The sequence below is a fragment of the Pectinophora gossypiella genome, chromosome 1, assembly GCF_024362695.1.
Source record: "Pectinophora gossypiella chromosome 1, ilPecGoss1.1, whole genome shotgun sequence".
Classification (NCBI taxonomy): Eukaryota; Metazoa; Arthropoda; class Insecta; order Lepidoptera; family Gelechiidae; genus Pectinophora; species Pectinophora gossypiella.
The window spans coordinates 5060292-5081667 of record NC_065404.1 but is presented as its reverse complement, the minus strand read 5'-3'; the positions used below and the strand labels follow the sequence as shown (position 1 = coordinate 5081667).

General features: G+C 41.4%; 2 protein-coding genes across 3 annotated transcripts; one reads left to right on the top strand and one right to left on the bottom strand.

The window, feature by feature from the left end:
* Positions 1-16234, top strand: LOC126366957 (cytosolic carboxypeptidase 6-like). Its single transcript, XM_050010303.1, has 12 exons — positions 1-58; positions 1016-1263; positions 2009-2103; positions 4280-4496; positions 5169-5340; positions 6385-6452; positions 7136-7333; positions 7746-7837; positions 8290-8504; positions 8886-9027; positions 11444-11631; positions 16071-16234. The coding sequence occupies exons 1-12, from the start codon at positions 1-3 to the stop codon at positions 16232-16234; spliced, it is 1857 nt and encodes a 618-aa protein (XP_049866260.1).
* A 253-nt stretch (positions 16235-16487) lies between these two features.
* Positions 16488-21187, bottom strand: LOC126381950 (TATA box-binding protein-like 1). Of its 2 annotated transcripts, none has more exons than XM_050031571.1 (4): positions 20929-21187; positions 18789-19378; positions 17627-17721; positions 16488-17325 (listed from the first exon to the last, which is right to left on the bottom strand). In XM_050031571.1, exons 2-4 carry the CDS (start codon positions 19361-19363, stop codon positions 17114-17116), a joined length of 882 nt encoding a protein of 293 aa, XP_049887528.1. In that variant the 5' UTR covers positions 19364-19378; positions 20929-21187; the 3' UTR covers positions 16488-17113. The 2 variants fall into 2 exon arrangements, with proteins under 2 accessions (XP_049887528.1, XP_049887536.1); XM_050031579.1 differs by lacking the exon at positions 20929-21187 and adding an exon at positions 19740-20007.
* Positions 21188-21376: the final 189 nt, after the last annotated feature.

Genomic DNA, 21376 nt, shown 5'->3' with positions numbered 1-21376 from the left:
ATGGCCGCTAACACCGACCACCTTGAGCACACTAATATTTACAGTCGCGATCTTGATGGTAAAGGAAATATAATTATTACGTAAATAGAATACTGCCCCTGCCCAGTACTTTGTCTGACGTGAGTGGAATGGCGCCCAGAGAATATTTCAAAGCCGTACTAGGACTCCTGCCCTCCGCCTTTGAAATAACAAGCAATAGGGAAACCACTGCTCTATTTTTCCCTAAAAAAGTACCACGGAGAATGCTACACCGACAAGAGCGTAGCTCTTAAATTAGTGATGTGATGAGAATATTGCAATATGGTTATATAAGTGTGATTAAATATGGTTTTATTAAAGAACGTCTAGGTCCCTGTGCCGAGGTTTTTCTTGCAGCTTCTTTTCCCCGGCTATACAGGTTGTGAGAAGCTGCAGTAGTTTTAGGCGGATGAGACGTTCGTTATGTAAAAATTGACGATTCAAAGTGTAACTATGTTACCTACTGAATAAAGATATTTTTGAATTTGAATTTGAATTAAAATGTTCATGGCTTTTCTTAAGCGTAACTACAAATAGAGGAAAAGTTTTAGAAGGATTAAGTAGTGGATAAAACCTATATACAGGCTAACTAACACCCGGCGTTTCTATCATAATAAGTTTGCTCAAATGTTTGTAAAAGAAAAGGAAGTAGTATCAGTGGATATACAACATGTATTTTAAGAACGCGTGACTTCCATCGTAGTGTTACGGGTTCGAATCCCGGTTCGGGGTTTTAACCACTTGGATTGAATTCTATGAGTTTGGATGATAAATAACTGATATCACGTGGTCTCCAGGATTTGTGACCGGTTAATGAAAAACAAATCGTGCGACTTACAGACAATACACAACAAATACTTACATGGGACTTAAATATAGCTATGTTATGGAATGGGTTACTCCGGCCAAGTAGTTAATGCCATTTGCGGCAAATCTACAATAGGGCACGTCAAAAAACAAAATTGGGAATACAGGTGTTATGTTTATGTTACAACAGATAGCGAAGAAAGCGATGGGGAGGGAGGTCTAGGCAACTTGAACCGCCTGATCGTGAGGCCCCCGGGGCACAGCGGCAAGGCCAAGCGTGGCCAGCTGTGTTTCGACGCGGCCTTCGAGTGCGGAAACCTCGGACGTGCGGACCACATCACCGAGCTGGAGTACGACCTCTACATCCGCCCCGATACTTGTCGCCCGCGGTCGAGGTTCTGGTACAACTTCACCGTAGAAAATGTTAAACAGGATCAGGTAAGACTCTGTTAGGTTTCCAGACACTTCTTCTCCTCTCTTGTGGAGATTTTGAGGTGCATTACCAACCTATTGAGCCTCCAAAGGCCTTTGACATGGCTCATGTGACCTTCCGAAGCACGGATCTTCTTACTTTTGGACAATCGGGTGATTAGCCTGTAATATCCTTAGCCTTACTAGGACTCAAAAAGTGGCTTTTGTAATATGACCCCAACGAAATTCGAACCCGGGACCTTCGGATCATAATCCCAACGTTCGACCACTAGTAAAGGGAAGGGAAATTGGATTTTAAATGAGCTTGGGGCTTATATAATTTCACTGTTATTCGACTCTGACTTTTTTCACTGCTATTTTGTGCAGATATAAACACAATGGACGCATGTAGTTCCAGGGTTGGCAAAACGACAGGATTCTTGAGGTAGAGATAATGGCCATAATGGAGGATTAAACGCGGTTACCAGCGTATCGCTCTATACTAGTAGATGGGCTCTATCGTTGGTGTTAGACATGTTTGGTACCTATTTTTTTTATAAACATTTCCATTTCCGAAAAATGCGTTTCGGAGGTATGTGATCTAACCTGTATTGGGCTGGTTTTTCCTTCGCGGGTTCGAAGGTCTGACAGGCAGCTCCAGTAAAAAACCAGACTTATCAAATCTGTAGGTAAGCGGACCACGGACCACGGACCACGTGAACACGGGATAACTCTAAGGAGAAGATGAATAAACATTTCCTTCTTGTTTCAGCGGGTGATATTCAACATAGTGAATTTAGGCAAAGAACGCACTTTATACGACGGAGACATGACGCCGCTAGTTAGATCGACGTCGCGACACAAGTGGTGAGATGATTTATTATCTTTTTTACTTAAAAATTATATTTTTTGACCAGGATACTATGTACGGGCTGAAAATAATAAATCCAAAAATAAACTCGATCTAAATCGCGTTTAGCGTTTATAGTTGAAGGTAACAGACAGACATACAGAGTGTTAGTGACCTCGTAACGAATACTGAGGGAGATGATTCAGATCACGATTTTGAGTTGATATCAAGTGGATTTTCCTGTCGGAAAATTTATGAAAATGAAATTTCAATGTTGCTATTTGACATTTGTGGGCATTGCGCACTTACTTTTATACTTATAAGTACGCAAAATGTCAAATTGCAGTATTGATTTTTTAGATGAATTGCTTCGATGTGGCTGTCTTAACCTCCTGTTATTAATTACTAGACTCACGGCACGGGATTGAAATCTAGGTCTAGAACATAGAAAATGCCTGGCTAGGTTATCATGCTATCATGACCAGGCTATCATGATCAGACGTCGGTTGACTCTTGACAGCGACATCCTGCGGCTCCCAGGTCGTGTCAGGCGGGGCCAGCACCACTGTAATCACTAACACTGAATTAATTCACACCTGCATATGCATGCCAACATCACGTGTTGTTTACTGTAATTGCATTTCTATATTTGTTTCGTTTGTGTTCCGAATGATCTTTTTTTTACGTGACTTATTGTAGAATCAGAATCAGAATCATTTATTCAACGTAATTATCATGGATAAACTTGTTGAAGGTCAATGTAACATTTTTGAATTTACGTCATTTCGCAAGGAGTTATGGCTGAGGAGAAGAAATGACAAGAAACTGCAACAGCAACACATCTTTTAAATCAATGAGAGTACATTACAAGTTATTTAATAACTAGAGGAACACATTCAATACCAGACATTTTTATCATTTAGGTAAGTATCATTAATCTTATAATAGGCTTTTCTACATAAAGTAAGCTTCACGTGAGCTTTAAATTTGTTCTCTGACAAATTTAAAATATTATCTGGTATTTTATTGTAAAAACGTATACATAACCCCAAAAAAGATGAATTTAATTTACTTAATCTAGAACTTTGAACAACAATTTTATTTTTATTCCTTGTATTGTAAGTATGCCTTTCACAGTTTCTCGGAAGGAGAGATACATTTTTACGCACATACATAATGTTTTCATAAATATATTGACTTGCGACCGTCAGTATATTTATTTCTTTAAACAGCTCCCTTGAAGAGTCCCGACAGTGATACAACTAGATTTGCCACAGATGGCATTAACTACTTGGCCGGACAAATGGGGAGCGCTGAAGGCTCTTACCCGGTACAACGTTTAAGACAACAGGTCTGAGGGTGCCCAGTTGGGCGCGAACCTCGGCTCAGGGTGTCGTGTGAGAATATTTGAAAGAATTAATCGACCCTAGTGGGTCGATAGCGATAAGCGCTGGTTGAGGGAAGTTACGGATGATCGTAACCACAAATGTTTTCTTTTAATATTCATATTACCTAGCCGTGGTTGCCCAGTTGGTGAACGCTTGCCTCTAGGTCACTTTGAGGTCGCAGGTTCGAATCCAGCACAGGCCTAAACCAATGATTGTCACATCAGTGAAGGAAAACATCATGAGGAAACCCACATTCCCGAGAAATGCATTTTCGGAGGTAAGTATGTCATCTAACATGTATTGGGCTGGTTTTTCCTTCGCGGGTTGGAAGGTCTGACAGGCAGTCGCTTCTGTAAAAAATCGGACCTGTTAAATCTTCAGGTTACGTAAGCGGACCGTGTGAAAAGAAACGAGATAAGGCTAGGTAGATGATTAGATTACCTAGTTACAATCATTATTATTATGCTACAATCTAATATAATGTAGAGTGTATATTGGCCAATTACATTTATCATAGTGAATATATGTACCTACTTAGATATTTGGACGAATAAAAATTACTTAGGACGTTATGTTTCTTTCCGCACTCATAACGTACAATTCAACGCTTACAATATTTAAGTGCCTAGGTATATTTGTTTCTGGGACTCTATATACGTAGGTAAGTATGTACCTGCACGTACCTAAATTAAAACCAGAACAGACAGTTCCGTTGCTTAGTATCAATAACACAGTTTATTACGAACGCCTGTAACTTTTTTACTCAAATCATTGAAAAGCAACTTTACTCTCACATTACGCGCAGGCAACGCATCCCCCGTCGCCTCATCTTCTACCACCGCTCCGCGGCCCATCGCGGACGCAAAGTTCTCAGCCTGGCCTTCGCCTTCGACCGGGAGGAAGATGTGTACCAGTTTGCGGCAGCCGCGCCCTACTCCTTCTCTCGGCTTCAGAAGTACCTCACTGCTTGGGAGAAGAAGGCGCAAGCGTTTGCCACTAGAGAGTCTATAGCTCAGACCACGGTGAGATACTATATCAACACGAGGTTTATAGGAAGCCTACACAAAGACGAAGGGGGACCGTTTTAATAAAAGGGTATACTGTGCCAATCGGCGGCAAATTCCTGTTGGAACTAATGCATCAGATCAAATAGGTCAATGTGGCACACCAGCCTGCTTCACTACAAACGGGGAGCGCCGCTGCTTCAAACTCCGGTATCGGTCTTGCATCAATTAGTTTTATACATTGTTTAAGGTTTACGCGGTTATTATTTATTATCATAATAAAAACACATAATACCGGGTTCCTACCGCGTTAATCAGGGATATGAGAAGGGAGTCTCATATCCCTGATTAACGCGGTAAGAACCCAGTATTATGTGTTTTAATCAATGAGTTTTAAGCGAATTTGAGTGCATGAATTTATCTAAAGTGCAGTTTTCAGTAACACAACTGGCTCGACCGCAATATACGGCGATACGGGTCTAACAGAAAGCTCGGTGAGGTGTGGGTACTTAGTTCGCGGTGTCTTGCGGTGGATGTACCTTCGACTACCCTAATTGGTATATAGTCGTTATGCTATCAAATCAAATAGTAGTTCTTAATACCTACTTATAAAAACCTCCCGCCCTCGGAACGCTCCCGGTTTCATTGCATTAACCATGAAAGTTTTTACTTGATGTTGAATACTTGTAGCAAAAACGGCGAGTAGACCTAATTACAATCGGAGACTTCACCGTTGAGAAAGAGGTGATGGATGACGTCACGCCTATCACCAAGTCCAAGGTGCCGGAGCCGAAGAAGCGTGTCGTGCTGATCATAGCGAGAGCCCACGGGGGTGAACACCCAGCTTCGTATATTTGTCAAGGTTAGTGTACCTAGGTAATACTTATGACTACATAGATGATAAGAGTACAAAGTGGTGTGGAATACACATGCGGCATGCCTGATACGAAACGCCGTATACATTATATTATGTCGTGGCCAGATCTTAGAATTGATCATTGCATGATGAAATAGCCAACTTAAGTTGACCATATCGTTGAAACGTCAACGTTTAATGATATTTCAATCAACGTTTGGCCATATCGTTAATGCAGGTGGTGTCCATGTTATGCGGTGTAATAAAAATCCGAATAGTCGATAATTTTTTTAGGTTTAAAATTATTACCTAATCGATATGGAAAAATTGTGCAATTACATCGATTCATCGATTATAATATCAATCAAGTTTTAAATATAATTGACACCAGCGCCACTACCGGTGGATAATGTAACTAATCTTACGATATGATTGCGAACGTTTGGCCATGTCATAAAGTAACCATTCATTTAGTTGCTCATATCGTTAAACGTTTTGTATTCATTGATCTGGCCAAACTACATCATGATGTGGCCAACGAATGATATTCTATTTCATGAAATATGACCATTTCATGAAATGATCGAGCACATCATGAAATGATCAATTCTAAGATCTGGCCACGATATATACATACATAAACTGACGCCCTTTTCTCACCGCAGTAAGCAGAGACTATGGAATTCAATTTGCTTCGATCCTGACACGCTTCTCTTGCTTCCTCCACATTCATAAATCGTTTCATACACGCACGCCGGTTCGGTTCGGAAAACCTTTAAATTATCATGGTGGTGTATGCTGTATAGTTCTGATCAACAATTGATCAGTCTTTTGATTTGTATTTAGTTACATACTTAAATGATTGACTCAATCAAACTGATCAATCCACGCAAAAAAATGTCGAGCTGGCTTTTCGGAATATATAGGTGAGTTAAGTATGTAAGTACCTAAGTAACTATAATCAGAAGACTTTCATAGATAACTGTGTGTGTCTATGCATGTGTATTGTGTAATCTTGATAACATTAGCATCATAAATATTGTTTTTCAGGTTTTCTCGATTACATAGTTAGTTCGTCTGAGAAAGCACGCGCTTTACGGAATGGAATTGCAATACAGGTATTTACGTTTAATTTAACTACCTAAGTGTATCTAGTTAAGTACCTACATCCCCAGTGAGTGGCCCGTGGTCGACGAGGCGAATCCTTAAAAAAAATGCTCAACGGTAAAAGAAAACATTGTGAGGAAACCTACGTATATCCAAAAATATGTGGTTTCAGCGGTATATCCTGCGACCTTATATCCTGTAAGTATTAAGGAAGGTCAGATAGGCAGTCGCATCTGTAAAAACCGACACTGTCAAATCTTCAGGTTAGGTAAAGCGGACCCTGTGAAAAACGGCATAACGCTAGGGATGTAATTATGACATTGGTAACCTTCTAGTTTCTATCACACAACGACGGGGAGGTCCCGGGTTCGAATCCCGGTGGGGACATATCACACAAATCACTTTGTGATCCCTAGTCTGGTTAGGATATTACAGGCTGATCACCTGATTGTCCGAAAGTAAGATGATCCGTGCTACGGAAGGCACGTTAAGCCGTTGCCGTTGGTCCCGGTTACTACGTATCTACTGATGTAAGTTAGTAGTCGTTACTGAGCCATGTCAGGGGCCTTTGGCGGCTCAATAGTAACCCTGACACTAGGGTTTATGGGGTTGGTAAACACAACCCACACGATAGAAGAAGATCACATAACAAAAAAAAAACATTTCTTTGTACACTGTGATGTGTAAACTGCAGGATAAGAAAGTAGTAATAAACCAGGCAGGTCTGTGTCAGGTGGTGCCGATGTTGAACCCGGACGGGGTGTTCCTGGGCAACCAGCGGTCCGACCTGCTGGGCTCCGACCTCAACCGCTGTTGGCACCGCGCCACCAGCTACGCGCACCCGGCCCTCATCGCCGTCAATGACGTCGTCAAGAAACTACGGGCTGAGAAGGTACGACAAGTTAGATGGCACGATTCGGAAGGTACCTCTGGTCGCTGACACAGACACCAGCGTGGAAAGTGGTCGGTCATCAACCTCCAACCCTCGTACTTGCCTACTCACTGAGAAGACTATAATGCGCAATGTTGACGACAGCGGACGGGAACATTGGCTCCCTATCCAATAGCTGTTTCGGCACGCGCTTATTTTTCATGCTTTTGTCTTTGAAGACCATTCCATCTCCATACAAAAATCACATTTTTACCGTGTGCCGCCAAACGCGTAAGTGCGAGCGAGATAGATAGTTCGCGCTCTTCCCTTTACTCCTTAGCAGCATGACCATTTAAGGCCCAGAGGGGTGAAGTCGGCGCCCGATACGAATACGATACAAACTATAGGAACCTCACTTTTGTATCTGTTCCAGGCAATCCAGTTGGATTTCATCATCGACATTCACGCGGACAACAGCCATGAAGGTGTCTTCATTCGAGGAAACTCCTATGATGATATATTCAGGTACCTACCTACTTTTCGTCACATGTTCTTATTACTTAATTAACAATAAACAGGAGGTACTATAGCCTCAGATTGCAGACTTTTCCAAGCTAGAAAATAAATAACGCATTTTTGAATATTATTTTTCCAAAAGCCGGAACGCAGATCTCAATCAGACACAATGTAGTCTATTGTGTCTGGTAGCTATCTCGGCAGATAAAAGGTTAACCTTCCATATTTTTACTTTTTTTTACATTTTTCCCCTCACGTTAATGGTTGTCTGGAAGAAATCGCTTTAAGCGATAAGGCCGCCATTTGCCATGTACTTAGTTAAGAGACTTTTTGTAATTATTTCTTCTTATTTTGGTGCAATACAGTGTATTTGTATTGTATTGTTTGTATTGTATAACTTTGTATTTCCTTTTTTAGATGAAATGTAGCCTTATAAGTGTGGATAATATCCATTAATACAGGTTCGAGCGTCACGCAGTTCTCCCGAAGTTCCTGGCAGCGCGCGTAGAAGCGTGGCAGCCACAGAACTGCCTGTACAACGCCGACATCAAGGCGCTGGGGTCGGCGCGCCGCTCCTTGCCTTTCGGGACAGTCGACGCATACACCTTGCTTGCTTCATTGGGTGGCCGCAGGCTCAACCCAAGAGGACCCTACTTGCATTATACTGAGGATGCGTGTATCCTTTATTTTGGAAAGTACAAGTATTTACAAATCAATTAATTCACAAATCTGTTTCGGTCCATGTTTTAGTAAATACTCTCCTCTCGTGTGGGTTGTGAGATCAATGACTGACCTCATCGATCCTGGTTACTATTGAGCCGCCAAAGGCCCCTGACAAGGATCATGTAACTACTGCTACACTGAGAGTCGAAGAGAGCTAAGTACATTTTACTTTCGGACAGTCTGGTGATCAGCCTGCAATGTTCTAACCAAACTAGGGATCGCAAAGTGATTTTTGTGATTGTACCCATCGGGATTCGAACCCGGGAGCTCCGGATCGTGAGCCCAACGCTTAACCACTGAACCACAGAGGCTGTTTTCCTGAGCTAGTTTTCAGATTTAAAGATAGGTAGATCCCTAGTGAAGGCGCTGTGCGATTACTACCGCCACATCGGCGTGATTCCCCAGCGGGTGCCAGTTGCCAAGAAGGAGCCCCGCGGCAGGCGACGTCGACGGAAGCCTGTCTACGAACGGGAGGGGTCAGTATAACTGATGCGAAGTTGATTCGCATCACCTCGCTTGTATATCTTCGCCTTATAGCAAAAACTACGTAGGTAAGCGCCATTTTGCAAAATCACATTCTGATATTATTGATTTAACAGTTTATTGTACACAGAATAGGATATAAAACAATTAAACTACTTAACACAAGACAGACAAACGGTTCAGCTTATTTCTAGTAGAAATAACCTTCCAAGAAGTCTTCCAGCAGACCAGGAAAGATAAACTTAAAAACTAAGAGAGGGCAGATAGGCGTTTACATCACTAACAAATAGAAACTAAATAGAAATAACACATACAATATATTAACAATACTCACATACATACACGTTTACTTACATAAGCCCTACTACTTATTATATTTATTAACAAAACCTACTTTCAACAAGTTTCAATACCGGTAAAAATACAGGCTGTTAGTGACATCGTAACGAATACTAAGGGGGATTATTCAGACCATGATTCTGAGTTAATATCAAGTGAAATTTCCTGTCGGAAAATTGAATGAATATTTTGTTGTTGTTTTTTTTAATTATTTTCATTTCCATACTTTTGCGACAGAAAATTCCACTTGATATAAATCAGAATCATGGTCTGAATCAACCCCCTCAGTATTCGTTACGACGTCACTAACACCCTGTATATTTACCCGGTTTAGCGAGAGTTCTTGGGGCCTCGGAATGAAACCAGTCCTTGAGAAATTAAAGTTTTAATCACAGTGTAGATGACTTATAATTAGGAAACAAAACCTTTTTCGCGGCGCGCGGGGTGGGTATTCCGTATCAACTGTCTTTTCTTTACTCGAAAACGTAAGTATCGAAGCCGGCCGGTAGGCGGCGCTCGCGTCGTCCGGTTGTACGTTCCGTTCCTCGCGCTACACCGGATAGAAATCGGGGTTTTGTTTGTAATTCGAAAACGAATTCGATAATCATCTCACAATAAAGGGCGAGCATTTTTCCAACTAGGGCACCACGGCTCAAGCGTAAGGACAACCATAACATAAAAACATAAATAGCTTATATACGCCCCACTGCTAGACACAGGCTTCCCTTCAAGCAACCGGAGGGGGTATGGAGCATAGTCTAATAACTGGAACCAACGGCTAAACTTGCCCTCCGAAGCATGGAATCATCTTACTTTTTCGGAGAATCAGGTTACTCAAGCCTGCAATGTCCTTACCAATCAAAGGACTGTCTTCGACAATGGCCTTTAGGAATCGAACCCTTACATTCAGATCGGACTATCGCGTTTTAAAAAACTATGACGACGTAACTTGCACCAACATCAATTATTTAACACTGTGCCTATGGTGAAACATGAACGCACAATAAGAATGTAAACAAACATACCTACCTAACTATGCTTGGTACACGTCATGGTGTTTATAGCTAATCACAATAACTCACATAACGACCGCGGTATGGGCACACAATTAGATTAGTTCAATTAGTAACTACATAAAGGTACCTAGTAAGTATTAGGGTGGATACCTCAGTAGGTACGCTACCTACTAGCTACCTATATTGGGGTAGTTTTCATTCAGGTTTCACCGGACCTATCAAATCTTCAGATTAGGTAAGCGGATAACGCTAGATGATGATGACCCCAGTACTCTAGTAGACCAGACATGCTTTACGACAGGACAAGCCTTACCTACAGGAAAGTGTTCGATATGGGGATAGGTCCGGCGACAGGCAGGTCCAGTGACAGCGATAAGGAGGGCTGACGCAAAGGAAATTGGAATAAGTCAGAAGGGGAATACGCGGTACAGGTATTTAAGGGTCGGAATAAAATCTGAAGTGTGCAAAACGAGGTGCTCCATGCCCTATAGTAGGCTGTTCACGTGTTTCAGCAAGTACCTACTTAATATAAAACCGAATTCAATACTCTCTGACTTCTGTCAAATCTCTGCTTTCAGGCTTCTCAGAAGTCATTGTTGTCAAAATTGGTCCCCAACTATGTTGAAAAAATAGTATTACTTACTTAGAACACATACACTATATTAATAGGTACACGGCAATTAGGTACACGCCAATGCCATAGTTATAATAAGTATTTAAAGTTTTTTTTTATAAAAAATAGTACGAGGGCATTTAAAATGTAAGTAGCGTGTGGTTTTATTGAAGTTTTAGGAGAACAACCCCATTTCCCCCGAAACTTATACTTACTGTATAAGGCCGGTCGTACTTTGGATACGAATAAGCATCGTACTCAAATAAACCTACTGGCCTATGATTACCAAGTGCCAATTCATATAGTCCTACTTGGAAGATTGGGGGTGTCGTTTGTATTTAGACACGTGTTTTCTTTCACACGAGCCGAATTCTTCAAAATTTTCGTACGTTAAGGGGTTAAGTACGGCTGGCCGAATTATAAATTACGTTACATGTGGAGGTCTCCGAGCTCGTCGACGCCGGAGCGGCGCGTGCTGGCGACGCGCGTGCTGTCCCCGGAGCTGCCGCCCGCATCGCCGCCCGCCATGCGGGGCCCGCCGGGCCGCGCGCCGCGACACGCCCTGCTGCGCGTGCGCCCGCGCCCCGTCGTCGTGCCAGAACTCTTACATGTACTACCTGTCATTACAGGTATTTAACTAGCCCTAGTTTAGTGTGGTTATCCTTCCACCAAAGTGGAGAGGAAATAAGTGAGGGAAAGGGGCCTTATGCGAGAGCACTCACGTTGTGATTGGTCGATTCCACACATCGCCGCTTCGGCGAAAAGCGACCCTTAGACCCTAAGAGCGCGCGGTTTCGCACTGCATCTGATCCGAATCCGGGTAAATATACGTACCTACGTTCCGAAGTAGGTAGGTAGGTAGTTAACGCACTAGATCCGATTTCTTAATTTTCTGCTAAGATACTATCCGTCATTCATGGACTTGGATCAGATGTAGGTAATGCGAAACATATTCAAGTGTTCGCAGTTCTAGTTTTTCTATCTACCTGTTGGAGACGTGTACTCACTGCCTCAGCGTTTCATCAACAACTGTCTAATAGTGAGACCCTTCAGTCGCGTAATGTACCTTTCGCAAAAAGCACCCCATGCCCAAAGCGTACCATTTTCGCAATGCACCTTTCTCATTTAGCTGGTTAAGAAAGACGACCCGGTTTAGCTTGGGATTTTAACAGTCTTAGAGAAAAATAGAAAACCGTATGCAAATTCATTTAGTGGTAGGTACTCGCGATTAAACACAGGTAGGTAGAGAGAACACTTCCTTGAACTACTTACTATACTCGTAGATTAGCGTTTGTCGATGTCTAGAGGGCTTCCTTCAAAAATATCCCTATCTTGGACAGATGGAATAGCTAAGCAGAAGCATAACGAAGCATGCCGACAAAAGAATCTACATGGACCTTCAACCTATGTAACAATAACATTGTCTCAAGAAGAAATTCTACGTAAGAGTCATGACGCACAGTTACGAAACAAGGACAACAGCGGTGAGACTTATCTACAAAATCAAAGTCGCTAAGCGGGCTGTAGGTATTAGTCGCTTCCCTGAAACATATCTGAATACATCGTGTGGAATTAGCAAATTGAGGCGGTTAGTGGCCTAAATATACTGCCTACTTACCTATCTATACCTATAGATGAACAAGCAATATTAACTGGAGATGGTTATCCAGTCAATGTATGTACGATAAGCTGCAAAAGTACAATCAGTTTCTCGCAAAGTAATAAATTACATGTCTGTAATAGACCAAAAACACCTACAAAAACATAAATTTCATAATTATGTCGACTAATGGTTCATAATTTCACCACTGTTTACAAATAAAATAATTCGCTGGGCTCAGTGACTAAACTTTTGCTCTTTTATTGTACCTACCAAGGTACCCTACCGTTAATAAATATTCTTCATTCGTCCTAGCAGTTTTTTCCCACATTCCAAATAATTCTTAGTTTGTCCCATATCATTATTGAAGTTGTGCTTCGTCCCAAATCACAAGTACTTTGAAGTTACAATCAACAAAATAAATTAAAAAATACTACTCGAGTTTAAACTAAAAAAGTGAAAAAAGTATTAACAAAATATTATACCTTATATTATTTCTTACTTTTTATGAGACAGATTTTGAAGTCGGCTTCATTGTTTATTTGCTAATAGTTTGGCCAAAGTAAATATTAAGCTTTGGTATATAAAAAAAGTATGGGTCGGAGAAGGAATATAAAATAGGACGAAGGGGGAATAAAATGATTAAAATTATATTTCGGGACGAAGGGAGCATATTGTTTGGGACGGCCTAGGATTTTTTAATGTGGGACAAACGACATAAATGCAGAATAGGTATAAACAATTGGACTCGTTGAAAGTAAGTAGAACGAAGGTAGGTTTGTTGATTTTGGTCTGACGTTTGACGATGTTACCTATCAACCGTCAATCAACTGCATAAATGAAGTTTCGCGTTTTGCTTATTATTGAAACTTGTTTGTATCAAAAAAGATGATAGAATTCAAACAAGTTTAGTCAAACAAGAAGGGTTACATAATGTAAGCGTGGCCTTGTGCGATCTCTTGTAAGCACCCTTCGGAAATGTAAAATACTTATGAATAGGTGTATATATGTAAAATGAATTATGTCATCGTAACGGGCACGCGAGTTTAAAGCAGAAGCCACGCAAGCCGGGCTTACCGACTAGTAAACTTACATCCAAGGCATGGAATAAGAATAATACTACGTATAGAACGGAAACTCTCTGCTCCCCACCAGCGGCTGGGCTACGTTTACCTCACCCTCCCTAGGTCTTACTTTAGTCTTCAATCGTATGGGTCGTATCGTTATTTTCGTATGAAGTGAAGTGTAAGAAAGGTTTGTGGGTCTAGCATGAAACATGACGTCGTATCAAATTCGAGTAAAGAACAATGCATGACGCCTGTAGTTGGATCGTGTACTAGGTTCAAGCTAAATTATGAAATTCTGATTACTAAATGAAGCCAGAATAACATTTTCGTTTTTCTATTTAACTAATTATGATCGCGGTAGCCGGAGTACTCAAAAAAAACCAAAAATTTCTAACACTAATTTAATTACGAAAAATAACAAGTTACAAAAATTACTTATATTAACTTAATTTTACGGGCGAGTTGACCTGATCGATACAAGAATCAAAGTAACTCGCAGTGGCGCGATCACGTTACGTTGGAGTCTCATCGGCGTCAGCAGTTTACCCCACTCGCAGGAATGAGGCCGTGACACGTGTGGGTATTGCAGCGTCTGCAGTTGGGGCCGTGTGCAATATTTCCCTGCAGATGGAGTATTCAGCATATTCCCTTCTGTGTGATGACGTAACACCTCCCTCCCGAAGACTGGCAACTATTTTTTCACGTTTAGTAAAAATGTTGCAGGATGCTGGATAACTTTGGAAGAACCAGGTTTCTCGTAATGATGTAGTTGTTCAGTGGTGGATGGATTCTTATCGCCTTTCTTTGGGCGGTTGGAATATTTTTTGTACAGTACGATGATAGTGAGTGCACATGTACTTATCAATACTATGTAGAATGGTAGAGTAGTATGGTAAAATGATCCCGTGTTTAGTTTATCCAGTTCAATTGGTTCTTGCGACATGATTCTGGTCTGTATGCTTCTTAGCTCGTTGAGATTGATTGATTCTAGGTTAATCGGAGGCTGCGTCACGGATGCCATCTCGTAGTTTGGCGGAATGTTAATGATCTTCATTGGTTGTCCTTTGACGACGTCGTTGCTATTATAGATAGTGAATTCCTTGGTACGTAGTGAACATTTGTGTGGTATGGTAACAAGGAAACTTCCCTCCAATGGCTCCTCCTCCATAGGACTTGACGAGTTGGTCACACAATTCAATGAATCTGGTAAGCACATTAGGATTTCCATCGAAATCCGGCAGCGCGCGGAGGTCTTTGAAGATAGTATCTGGATCTGTGGCCATTGTGCTATAATCGTCGCTACTGGTACTACTGCTATCACTATTCCTACGACTATCTATATCCTGATTACCACTGGATCGTAAAACAGCCTTACGGCCACTAGAATTACGGGGGTGAAAAATTTTGAAGGCTTATAATATTCAATTAAAAATAAGGAAGTATGAAAGGAGAGCAACGCAAATAATAAAATCCAGCGGTGCACTTACATACACATCTTCTTCTTGGTCTTCTCGAGTTGCAATCGATGTCTGGATTCTCCGGCACTGGATCGTAGATTCAGGATACTCTCGATTGTGACTTGAAAGCCACCCGGGGAGATCTTCCACGTTGTTCTTCGTTCTTCCCGTGAGTATCCTACCGACTGCGCCAATTATGATCGCGGTAGCCGGAGTACTCAAAAAAAACCAAAAATTTCTAACACTAATTTAATTACGAAAAATAACATGTTACAAAAATTACTTATATTAACTTAATTTTACGGGCGAGTTGACCTGATCGATACAAGAATCAAAGTAACTCGCAGTGGCGCGATCACGTTACGTTGGAGTCTCATCGGCGTCAGCAGTTTACCCCACTCGCAGGAATGAGGCCGTGACACGTGTGGGTATTGCAGCGTCTGCAGTTGGGGCCGTGTGCAATATTTCCCTGCAGATGGAGTATTCAGCATATTCCCTTCTGTGTGATGACGTAACAAACTTATTTATGAAATGTAATCACGAAAAACGTAATAAGTCCGACATTTTATCACGATTTTCTATGACGTGCTTTTTCATACAAATTCCATAGTAATTTCGTGGTTTGACGTTTAGTAAAAAGTAACTTTTGACTAGTTGAAAACTACCCTATTAGCATCGCCTCAATACGGCGGCCGGTAGTCAGTTTTTCAGAACTTTAGAGCAACACGGGTCTAGGGGACAAACTAGATACTAGATTCGTTTAGAGTTGTATATCAAAAAAAAAATCGACAGAGGGTTTGTGTCCTTTCTAATGTGATAGACCTTTATATGAGTGACGGGTTCATACGAGTCTTCGTCTTACAAAACTAACATCGTAGTAAAAGTGTCAACTCTGGCCACCCCATTGGGGATTGCGGGCGTGAGTTTATGAATGTGTGTTGCAGGGCACGCGGTGCAGACGCCGCGGCTGGCGGTGGTAGACCTGAGCGCCCACATCCAGCCGCCGCGGGCCGCGCACGGGCCCCCGCGCCCCGCGCGCCCGCCGCGGCCCTCGCACCCGCGCCTCACCAGCGACGAGTACACGGACACGCAAGACTCCGACATATAGAACGCTCATGACAGCAGCCACACGTTACTCAAATTGTCGCGCGTTTCCCCATCGTGATTTCCGTCCTATTTTCTGCGTTACATGATTTTGTGGCTGCATATTGTACCTACAAGCTTTGTATATTGGAAACAAGAAATCTCACTTCGAGCGACTGAAAACTTGTATGCCGCAATTAAACGATTGTTCGTGCCTTATTTTGTAAGTTTTTTCCTATCTGTGGGTTTTTAGAATCGATTAATAAAATAATAAAACAATTAGTTTATTTTTTATTTAAACATGTAATGTCCAAGCTTTTCATATTTACAATCACTAACATCTAACTAATCATTCAGTCATCTCTTTCTTAGAACAATTTCTTATTGAACACTATTATCACTACAAATTCATCAATCATAACGGCAAATTAAAAACGCGACTGAGTATCGTTATAGAGATTTATTCTCTGAACATATTTGTGTAGTTTCATGACAATTTGGTTTGACGATATACAATCGACTTCACCTACGCATACTAAGAGGTCATAGGATCACGAAAAATAATACGTTCGTAGAAAAGCGCGGGCGCTCCGTCGCGGGCCACGGCCGCCGCGGCGACGCGCCGCCGCGCGAAGCACCTCATCTAATAAATATCTTTGGCATGAACCGAACAGCTCGCCGACAATTCACACGCGATTGCACTAACAGCCGATAGTTATTGCTTTATGCCAAACAGTTCTCCGTCATCACTCGAGCGCAAGATCTCGCGTCACCGGGAGGGTCGCCGCACGCCTTCGGGATCGAGGACACGACATCTACGTCACTCCCGTCACTAACCACGACACATTCACTCGGACAGTTCGGTCGGTCACTGCGGCGGCGGCCCGGGGCAGCGGCGGGCGGGTCATTCCCAGGCGTCGTTGTCGGCGTCGTCGTCGGACAGCGTCACGAGGTGCATGGCGGCCAGCGGCGCGGCGGCCGGCGGCGGCGGCGGGCCGCGGGCGCCGCGCCGCGCGCGCAGCAGCTCGTCGTCGGCCGGCGTGCGCGGCTTGCGGAACTCGTACACCAGCGGGAAGATGCGCTCCACCGCCGACTGCACGTCGCTCACGCTTCGGGCTGCAAGCGCATTACACTTCAATCATCACTATTTTCTACAACACATTGACCAAGTAATAATACACAAACTGCTGAATATGTCCCTATTTGAAGGGTCTTCATAGACACTGATGCCGGCCAGAAATGAAACTGCACAGTGAAATATTACCAGAGAAAACTTTCACATGCAAAAAGACAAAGATATAATATTGCCAAAACCAGTTACACTGGCGAATCATTTGGAATATTTCAAAGTATAGTTTAGAGAGTTCTGTATTAATTATCATATTGGCTTTAAAGAAAGTGAAAAGTAGTTGGAGACCTGTGATAGTGACACCGCCAGTAGAGAATATCTTCAACGTGGCTTTAGGGTTGTACAGCTTGTATGTGACGCCAGGATGCAACTCTGGTTCATAGCTGAAAACCAAATAATACTGTAAGAACACATCCATACAATATTTTGGGGAGAATGCATTGAACAGTCACCACCTTAATAAATCCATTTTCTTTTCTTACTTTCCGATTGATATATGTAAAATAATTTAAGTGTGTCGGGGACACAACATGGTACTGTTGATGTATTGACATATTCTCTGTATAACACAATGTAAACCCCACAACTCTCAATTGGAGCGAGGTAAAATGCAAATTTCTTGTTTATTTTCGTAAACTTTATATTGTATTTTCAGATAAATACATAGAATATTGAAATAAATTAAAATACAGGCAATGGACAAAGAGAATAGGTACATACACAGTCCTCTGCTGGGTACAATTCACCTGTCAGTTGCCAACATAGTTATTGCACCTCCATAGCAGGTGTGATCTAAAACTATTTTTCAATTGAATATCTATAAAATGAAACCAGATAAATAATATTCTTCATTTTATAGTCTTTATAAAATCCGTATTTAAATTGAGAATATTTAAGATAAATAAGATTAAAACAACTTTTAATTCTTATCACTAGTGTTGTCCACACTACTCAAGAGTTAAATCGAGTTTAACCTTTAGAATTAAATGTTATAATAGCTGTACTACACTGAAAATGGATTGACCTTTCCATTCATTAAAGGGTCAGGATATGAGTTTGGTAATGCAATTGTAATAAATGCACAAAGTTCAGTCTTATGTAACATTACCAATAGGTTTTATATCTCATTATGATTCTTTGTCTATAGTAACCCCTATTAGTAAATAATGTGGTAGTAATGTTTTATCACTAGACGTTAGAGGTAAATGACCTACACCCAGCTATTATGTAGATAACATTCAATTAGTTGTTACAAATATGCAATGTCACTGTGTCATTGCCATGAATTGATGAATGAATGCATTTTTAGCATGCTTTTGCATTTCAATACTTGCTGTTAGTTTACAGAATCTATGAGCAACAACAATTCAATTCTTATTCACATTTTTAGTCCTAGTAAACATATCAACTACCAACTTGTTGATTACTAAAAGAAATGCACAATACTCACTCTGCTTCCTTATACTTCTTGGAGAAGGCTATGATACGAATACCAAAGGGCATTCGACAGGTTCCTAGGACATTGACTACTCGGAAGTTGCGGAAGCGGACTTGGAAGCCCAGTTTCTGCAGTGCGCGCGCGTACCGGCGCGCCGCGATCTTGGCCTGGTCCTCGCTGGTGGCGCCCGTGCAGGTCACGCGGCCCGACGACCAGATCGACGCCGTCGTGTATGGCCGCCGCAACTTCATTGTCACCATTCCATTCTCACGCCGGAATTCCACATTAACACCATTCAAAGCTATCTGTCTCAAGTTCAGGTGACACTTAACACTAAAACTGCACACGACATTGTTTATCATGATGTCTATTTCGGGGGTGTCCTCTTCTTCCTCGGCGGCGGGCGGGTCGGGGGCATCGGCCGCGGGCCCCGGCGGCGCGGGTGCGGCCTGCTGCCCCGCCTCGCAGTACTCGTGGTCGGGCACCATGTGGCTGGCGACGCCGTGAGACATGCCATGGTTCGTCACAACCCCATGCGTGCCTTTGCTCAGCTCCTTGATCCCATTTTCCTGGATGAGTGTAGCCATGACCTCTACTGCACGCTGGAATGATGGAATGTGCATGTGAAGCAAATGTTGCATATACATATACACATGTAAGATTGTATAGCACTTTGAAAATGGAGATGGGTGTCATGTGACTGAACAAGTTAATTTATATCATTGCTGTTTTTCTATGAAATTAAAAAAATGTACCTAAACAGGTACATTTTCCATGTTCATGGATTGTGTGAAAATGTGTAGAAAACTATTTACATTAACATGTGATTTTAATATCTTAAATAAATAAACATTCAACTGTTTGCTTATAGATAACAATAATATACAAACTTAATGTAACAAATGAAAGAGTGGATTTTAATATAGGCCGTAACAATAACCATGCAATCTATAAAATACTCACAGCTACAGGAAATGAGTCAGTTTCAATCAAATATTGATTAAATACATGGAGAGCAAGTGCAGTGCCGTTGTAGTGGTTATCAGCAGCCTCCACTGCCAGCCCATAAAGGACTTTATTGAAAATTGTTGATTGCACAACAATGGCCAATGCTAAACAAGTGCATGAAACAATGAAAACACAAACTACATCGTGCAGTTTTTGGATATAATTATGTGTAACATTTTCGTTTTCATCATTAGAATTCTTACACAATATGCAAGAAATTGTAAATTTTAATTGAAAAGCCAAATATTAGATATGTTCTGGTGTTATCTACTAAAGAAAATTGACAAGGAACATAGGGTGATATTATGTTAGAACATTTTACACAATTGAGATGAGTAGACACAAAGACAGTTCAGTGTACATGTTCAATTAGTAAATTAGGTAGATACTACACAGACCATTGATTTTTAGTAGAAAATCTAGGTCATTGTTTTTCATAAAACAAATAAAAGAAGCAAATTTCGCGAAGATTCAATAGACGGGCAACGATTTAGGGCACTTCCCACGGTACAGCGCGCTGCGCGACATGACACTCGCACAGCTGACTGCCGCGCACGCCCCGCCCGCACCCCACCCCCGCTGTCAGCATGCGCCCTGCAAGGGCCTGCACTTGCACATGCTCGTCCCTCACACCTCAACAATTCTGATTTACGTACGTCTATGTATAGGTTCGATAAAGCACTATCCCTTTAGACCGAAGGAATGGTGTATAAAGTTATAATTGTACACCTTTAATCACTAAAATGAAGCCTTCTTTTTACTTATTAAGTTGATGACTTGACGAGAACCAAAATATGCAGGGAGCAGTTATGTTATTGACCCCTTAACGACCTGGGATCACACGTGATTGAGAGCACAAAGAAAAATATATTTTGATAGCGAAGGCAGAGACAACGGCTAATAATTTTTATTTTTTGTCATCCCATGACACAATACGTCCACCTTAATAAAAAATATTCGCAATACCAAAATTATAGGCAGGTAAAATAACACGAGAATGAACTTGAACCAAAATGGGGCACATATGCACCTCCCTAAAATATCCATGAATGAACTGACTTATCGAGAAAATCTAGTCTTGATGGATTAGGATCTAACTAGAAAAACTTACGACTATAACAAGAATATTAAAACAACATTTTACCTGAGATAATGTGTTATATTTGTCACAAATTATTTTTACACCAGCAACGAAGTAATAATTTTCATGGCAAATCTATAGTTTTGGTAGTAGATTATAGATACAACGCAGTTGTTACACTCTTATGATTATTTTTATGCACAAAACAAAACTAAACGAAAAAAATAAGCGAACCAATTTTGCAATTTGATAATAAATGCAAAAATCAAAAACTTATGCACATCCTGCCTAGCACCGCCATATTCCATAAGAACGAATGGGAACGAACGATATCCTTACATATTTGAAGTATATTGTCTATGGTGGAACGAATTATTGCCATTAAAAAAGTTTAAAGTGCCTTTCTGTGTTCCTTTCTATTCTTCGACGAGTTGACTAATGGAACATTCTTATGACGTTATCGCTATCATGTAACACAGATTAATTTATTATATTGTATAAGACTCCTATA